The sequence below is a fragment of the Triticum urartu genome, chromosome 3A (assembly GCF_056163025.1).
Source record: "Triticum urartu cultivar PI428250 chromosome 3A, HENAU_Tu73, whole genome shotgun sequence".
In the NCBI taxonomy this organism is placed as follows: Eukaryota; Viridiplantae; Streptophyta; class Magnoliopsida; order Poales; family Poaceae; genus Triticum; species Triticum urartu.
Genome location: NC_141875.1, coordinates 195,648,227 through 195,656,000, shown reverse-complemented (window position 1 = coordinate 195,656,000; position 7,774 = coordinate 195,648,227). Strand labels below are relative to the sequence as shown.

Below are 7,774 nucleotides of genomic sequence, written 5' to 3'. Positions count from 1 at the left end.
ACCATATATTCTGCTTCTCTCCCATCCCTGTGCATGCAACCAGCTACAGCATCTTCCTGACCTAACCTAGCTACAAACTAAAGACGCCCTTCTCTTCTCTGGTGCATGCACGCGTATATCGACGTACTAATCACTGGCAGTATAGTATCGCAGTCGCATAAGAAATCTATGTTCTGCGGCTGTCCCCCGTATACATGTCACCTCTCCCCACACCATCGATAATCTAGCTTCATCCACATCCACCTCTATATATACCCCCTTCATCTCGCCCTCCCTTGCTCCATCATCCCAGTGCTAGCTCGACCAAGTGCATCATCTATCGTTTGTTTTCCCTCAATCTCTAAGCCGATAGAAAGGTGAGAGTTGAGGGGTAGGTCGGCCGACCGGAGGGCTGTGGACCATGTCTGGCGTGTGGGTGTTCAAGAACGGTGTGGTGCGCCTGGTGGAGAACCCGGGGAGCGAGCGGACGTCGACGGTGCGACGGAAGGCGCTGCTGCACACGCCGAGCGGGCAGGTGGTGTCGTCGTACGCGACGCTGGAGGCGAAGCTGACGGCGCTGGGGTGGGAGCGCTACTACGAGGACCCGGCGCTGTACCAGTTCCACAAGCGCGGCTGCCTCGACCTCATCTCGCTCCCCAGGGACTTCAACCACTTCTCCTCCGTCCACATGTACGACGTCGTCATCAAGAACAGGGAATCCTTCCGCGTCGTCGACGCCTAGACGGCCCTCTTCCGTCCATGCAGTCTCTCGATCTCTTCTCATCAGTTCAGCTATAGCTCTTCTTCCATCGTTTGACTTGATTTCGCATGCAGGGTTTGTTGCTGTTAGTGATCCGGGTGTTATATATGATTGGTTCTGCCTGATTTGGTTGGGAGGTGTAGTGTGGTAGTGGAGTGAACGAGGGTACTGTTTCTGCACACATATGTGCGTGTGGTGCCGAGTATATGCATAGGTTTTCGTTGTGGTGTGTATATGTATGCGTGCTGGGGGTGTGTAAGATCTCTGTTTTGATGTAAATTAGTGTCCGTGTGATGACTATATATATCCACTTACGTTCATTTGCACGTTTCTCTGCATGCACATGCGTCATGCATGTTACCGGCCATGTTGCATGCCTAGGGAAATATATAAAGAATATATCATGCACGCATTGCTTCTCGTTATGATTGTTTGGTGGTGGGCAGGGGGGTGTGGGGGTTCTGATGAAAACATAGGGAATAGACAGCCACTCCAAAAAAAATGAAAACATATAGGGAATAATAGGCTGACACGATAAAATTTATGCTGCCTTTTTTTAGACAAATATTTAGACCGACTGATGCTAGGCAAGACAACCACTTACTCCACCCGTCCGCGAATAAGTATACTTCTACCTTTTGTCCTAAATCAAACTTTAAAATTTTTACCAACTGTATAAAAAAGAGTAATAACATATATGACACCAAACTGGTGTATTATAAAGGTACATTTTAAAACGGATCTACTGATACTAATTTAATATCATAAATGCTGCTATTTTTTTCTATAAAATTGGTCAAAGTTTTAAAACTTTGACTTAGTACAAAAACTAGATGTGCATTTATTTGTGGACGGAGGGAGTACTTTGCTGGCATCCAAAATTGAATCGCTGAAGCTACAGCTACTGGGCCTTCGTTTGAATCACCACAGAATTAACATTTTGAGCCACAGTAAGTACATGCTTCGTCATAAATTCGGCCCACCCACTAATCACCAAGGGCACAAAGTCGGGCGCCACTATGTCTCGCTTGACGCGAGACAGCGGAGAGCAACTTGTCAAAGGGGTCACTTTTCTGGGCTGAGAACGTGTTGGGCGTCTCATCAGGACTTTTTTAATAGACGTTTTCGGATTTTTAGATGGGTTTTTCTAGGTTTTTTTTGGATTTTTGGTTTTCGCTTGTTTTTTTAGGTTTCAGAGAAAAAAAACTCAAAAAAACTGCATGGATTTTTTTGGGAAAGGGAATAAACGTGTTTTTTTCTTCCACGGGAAGCATAGATTTGTTTCCACAAGAAGCACACTATGCTTTCCGGAAAGGAAAAAACATGATTTTTTTTTCTTTCACGAGAAATAGAGATTTGATTCTCGTGGTGGCACATATTTGCTTCCACGAGGAGCAAAGGGGAAGGGGTGAAACATGCGTTTTTTTGCTTCTAGGAAAAGCAGGATTTGCTTTTCATGAAGACACAAGTTTTCTTCCACAAGAAGGATGGGGAAAGGAAAAAAACATGATTTTTTTTTGCTTCCAAGATAAGCACAGATTTACTTGTCATGGAGGCATGGATTTGCTTCCGCAAGAAGCGCATGGAAAGGGGAAAATGTGTTTTTATATGCTTCTCATGGAGGCATATATTTGCTTCTACGACAAGCACAGCTGAAAAAACGTACTTCATTTCGGTGTTTTCTAGGGCTTTTCGTGAAAAAAAAATCATCGAAACCTATTAATATGGGATATTGTTTCGATGATCTCTACGCGACAAATCCAGCAATGAAAACGGTTCGGGATTTGGCACACGGTTCAAGAGATAAAATGTTTTGAAGAAACGAATCTAAAAAAAGGAAAACACCCAGATTGCGACAAGTGACGCACATGCACTGTGCCACTTGTCAGCGCCTGAGAAGATGGGAGCGACCTTTGTTGGTGCAAGTCCTTGCCCCTTGTGTTTTGGCGATTGTTGTCATAAATGGTTTGGGACTGATTTGTTTGCTAGTGCACATTGGGAAAATAGTCCCTGGAATATCGAGAAGAATGCTACATTCTGTCGAGAAGTTTGCTATAAACTTCACTAAGAGTTATCTGCACAGCAGAGACGATGACTATGTTCCAAGGAATGTTATTTTGAGAAGAATGCCATAATCTCCCGAAAAATTTGCTACCGAAAGGTTTGCTGCTGCAAAGTTTGCTGCCCAAAGATTTGCAACCGAGAAGATTGCCATAATCTTCTAAAAGGTTTGCTACCGAGAAGATTGCTACTTCCGAGAGGCTTGCTATAAACTTCTGCGAAAGTTATCTAGACATCAAAGAATATTGATATGTTTCGAGAAGCTTAATATCGAGAAGATTGCTACTTCTGAGAAGTTTGCTATAAACTTCCTCCAAAGTTATATGCGTTGCAAAAAAGGTTATCATGTCTCAAAGAGTTTGTTATCAAGAAAATCACGTGCTCGAGATGGTCCCGAAAAAATATTGCTGAAGCGAAGCAATTTCCATTCGGTGTGTTCGAAGAAGAATGGCTGCAGTCGAGAAGAATGAAGCGAAGCAAAACGTAGTATTTGTTTCATTGTTTCTCTTTCTCTTAAGTCATAAGACCACCATACTATTAAGAGAGGCATAAGTATTCAAGGCTTTTGTCTGTTTTGATGCTTAGCTGAAACCTATGACAGTTTGGGAGAAATTTCTTTGTGTTCTGAATAAATACTCATCAGTGAGAGATGTTGTTCTTCAGGGTTGCGAGTGATTTGATTTGGGCCGAGGAGTCTGTCTTACTTATTCCTCAAGTAAAGGTGTGATGTGCTCAAAAATCCGACTGTTGGAAACGTGTCGGTTGGCCATTGGCTAGACCGCTCGTCCTAAATGGTCATTTCCTATCCGGGAAAGCTACGGCTATAAATAGGTGCGCCGCACCAACGTTATTCGTTCGCTGCTCCATTTGAGATTTTGAGAAGATTGAGTGAGCACCCCTCTCTGAGATATTTGAGTTTAAAATCCACTGAGAGAACATTAATAGCCAAAACTTATATAGTTGTTGAGCATCACAGTAGATCTGAGTTGAGAGTTCTTGTGCCTATAAATCTTGAGAGCTGCTAACTCTACAGACGGTTAGGCCTCAGCTCGAGCGACGAAGAGTAATTGTCGTCTTCGAGTCAAAGTCTTCACCAACCAAGAGTCATTGCGGTTTGCGAAGAGTGACCAGGAGTAATTGTGGTCACCGAAGACAAAGTCTGAAGAAGGTTTGGAGATTGCCGAGAAAATTCTACCATGAGTGAAATAAACGGAAGTTCGAGGAACTTGTCGTTGAGGAGAATAGGACGGGGAGAGGTTATCTCCTATGTTGAATTACAAGTCCCTCCAACCAGACGTAGCTCTTTTGCAGAAGAGTGAACTGGTCTACCAAATCATTTGTCGCCATCGAGCACCACTGGTCATTTCTATTCTACTGCATTTCCTTCAATATTTTGTTTTTGGTCCTCTTGGTTGTCGATGGATATCAATATATATATACTACGATACTTTATCTTCCAAGCATTCCTTTTAATATTGTGATAATGTTGTGTTGCATATTTGCTTTCGTGATACTTAAGGTTGTTTTGTCTGTATATTCATCTGCTTTTCATATGGTGCTACTTAGTCATTTAGTTGAGTCTTGCTCTAATGAACATTTTGCGGTAGTGTATAAGTTTTGTATTTGTGATGTGCGCAATTGTTTCGTGTGTGCAATTCTATCAATTTAGTAGTTTTATTTTTCTAGTATTTTTGTTTCGTAGAACTGAAACTTCTCAGATTTGTTTCTGTAGTAATTTTGTTTTGTAAAACTGAAATTGCTCAGTTTTGTTTTGGAAACAGATTTTGTTTCGTAAAACTACATCGGTTTAGTTTTCCGATGTGCTGTGCGGAGAGTATTTAAGTTTTGAAAAAAAATCTCCCATTCACCCCCCCCCCTTGATCGATATACTCCTGTCCTAACAACATTTGCAAAGGGTACCCTTAATTAGTGATTTTGGAGATGGCGCCAGATTAGTGTTGGGGAACGCAGTATTTCAAAAAATTTACCTACGATCACGCAAGATCTATCTAGAAGATGCATAGCAACGAGAGGGGAGAGTGTGTCCACGTACCTCATACGTCTCCAACGTATCTATAATTTTTTATTGTTCCATGCTATTATATTATCTATTTTGGATGTTTAATGGGCTTTAATATACTCTTTTATATTATTTTTGGGACTAACCTATTAACTGAAGGCCCAGTGCAAATTGATGTTTTTTGACTATTTCAGTGTTTCGCAGAAAAGGAATATCAAACGGAATCCAAACAGAACGAAACCTTCGCGAGGATCTTTCTTGGAACAAACGCAATCCAGGAGACTTGGAGTGGAAGTCAGAGACGCAACGAGGCGACCACGAGGCAGGAGGCCGCGCCCAGGGGGTAGGCGCGCCCCCACCCTTGTGGGCCCCTCGTAGCTCTGCCAACCTACTTATTTCGCTTATATATACTCTTATACCCTGAAAACATCCATGGGAGCCATGAAACCACGTTTCCACCGCCACAACCTTATGTACCCGTGAGATCCCATCTGGTGCCTTTTCCGGCGATCTGCCAGAGGGGGATTCGATCACGGGGGGCTTCTATATCAACACCATAGCCTCTCCGATGATGTGTGAGTAGTTTACCACAAACCTTCGGGTCCATAGTTATTAGCTAGATGGCTTCTTCTCTCTCTTTGGTTCTCAATACAAAGTTCTCCTCGATGTTCTTGGAGATCTATTTGAAGTAGTACTTTTTGCGGTGTGTTTGTTGAGATCCGATGAATTGTGGGTTTATGATCAAGATTATCTATGAAAAATATTTGATTCTTCTCTGAATTCTTATATGCATGATTTGATATTTTGCAAGTCTCTTCGAATTATCGGTTTAGTTTGGCCTACTAGATTGATCTTTCTTGCAATGGGAGAAGTGCTTAGCTTTGGGTTCAATCTTACGGTGCTCGATCCCAGTGACAGAAAGGGAACCGGCACATATTTTATTGTTGCCATCGAGGATAAAAATATGGGGTCTATATCATATTGCTTGAGTTTATCCCTCTACATCATGTCATCTTGCCTAATGCGTTACTCTGTTCTTATGAACTTAGTACTCTAGATGCATGTTGGATAGCAGTCGATGTGTGGAGTAATAGTAGTAGATGCAGAATCATATCAGTCTACTTGACACGGACGTGATGCCTATGTTCATGATCATGCCTAGATATTCTCATAACTATGCGCTTTTCTATCAATTGCTCGGCAGTAATTTGTTCACCCATCGTAATATATGCTATCTTGAGAGAAGCCACTAGTGAAACCTATGGCTCCCGGGTCTACTTTACATCATACAAGTTTCCGATCTATAATTCTAGTTTACTATTTATTTTGCAATCTTTACTTTTCAATCTATACAATAAAAATACCAAAAATATTTATCTTATTATCTTTATCAGATCTCACTTTTACAAGTGGCCGTAAAGGGATTGGCAACCCATTTATCGCGTTGGTTGCAAGCTTTTTGATTGTTTGTGCAGGTACTAGGCGACTTGCGTGTAGTCTCCTACTGGATTGATACCTTGGTTCTCAAAAATTGAGGGAAATACTTACGCTACTTTGCTGCATCACCCTTTCCTCTTTAAGGAAAAACCAACGCATGCTCAAGAGGTAGCAAGAAGGATTTCTGGTGCCGTTGCCGGGGAGATCTATGCTCAAGTCAATACATACCAAGTACCCATCACAAACTCTTCTCCCTCGCATTACATTATTTGCCATTTGCCTCTCGTTTTCCTCTCCCCCACTTCACAAAATTTGCCTGTTTTTCGCCCTTCTTCCGTTCGTCCTTCTGTTTGCTCGTGTTACCATGTGCCTTCTATTAGCTTGCATCTTCGCTTCCTAAATATCTATTTTTATGGATCATCATCCTCTTGCTAATATTTTTAAAAGATCCAATTATGATGAACCAATTGCTAGTGAGTTGAGTGCACTAGATTATCTTTATGAGATTTTCCATGAAATTCGTGAATCAAAAAATTGTGATGAAGTGCTTTATGATGTGATTCACGATAGATCTTTGAATAAAAAGCATGATTGCAATGATGTTACTATAAATTCTATTAATGTCAATTGTGCTAATAATATGCAAAACCCTAAGCTTGGGCATGCTAATTTTGCTATGTCTACTACTTGTTGCAATGATCATGATTGGGGTAATTCTTCTTATGATCTTGAAAATTTATTTAAGTCCCGTGATGAATATGAGATTGATATAGTTTTTGCAATATTATTGAAAGTGGGTTTGGAAGAGTGTCTACTTTAGATCCCACATATTTTGATAATGTTCAATCTTATTTTTTTTTTTTAAAAGTGGGTTTGGAGAGGTCATGACTTTAGTTAATGTTAATCCCACTATTTTGGAAGAGTGTCAACTTTGTATGCATGTGGATCGTGTTGAGAATATTTTATGTGATAGCTATATTGTTGAATTTGATTATGATCCTACATGTAATTATCATTAGAGAGGAAAATATGGTTTTAGAAATTTTCATGTTGCTAAAATTCCTCTCGTTATGTCGAGAGTGCTATTGTTTCTTTCTTCTTCCTTGCATATGCTAGATCTAGCTTGTCTTGCTAAATTTTTTTCCTATAAAATGCCTATGCATAGGAAATATGTTAGACTTAGATGTGATTCTCATATACTACATGATTCTCTCTTTGTGTTTCAATTGCTATCTTACATGTGAGCATCATTAAAATTATCGATGCCTAGCTAGGGGTATTGAACGATAGCGCTTGTTGGGAGGCAACCCAATTTTATTTTTGTTCTTTACTTTTTGTTCCTGTTTAGTAATAAATAATTTATATACCCTCTGTTATTATTGTGTTTTTTATGTTTTAATTAGTGTTTGTGCCAAGTAAAGCCTTTAGGATCTTCTTGGATGATTGTTGTTTGATCTTACTGGAAAAAACAGGAAGTATGCGCTCACGGGAATAATTTTAGTTTTTAGCAGAGAGCG

General features: G+C 40.6%; 1 protein-coding gene across 1 annotated transcript; it reads left to right on the top strand.

Annotated features, from left to right (window-relative positions):
- The first annotated feature begins 266 nt into the window (after positions 1–266).
- Positions 267–1,059, top strand: LOC125548241 (flowering-promoting factor 1-like protein 1). The gene has a single exon (XM_048711899.2). The coding sequence runs from the start codon at positions 401–403 to the stop codon at positions 719–721; it is 321 nt and encodes a 106-aa protein (XP_048567856.1). The 5' UTR covers positions 267–400; the 3' UTR covers positions 722–1,059.
- The last annotated feature ends 6,715 nt before the right edge of the window (positions 1,060–7,774 follow it).

Bases quoted from the DNA above. Each gene is read 5' to 3' on its own strand.
- LOC125548241 (XM_048711899.2), top strand. From the start codon at position 401: ATGTCTGGCGTGTGGGTGTTCAAGAACGGTGTGGTGCGCCTGGTGGAG.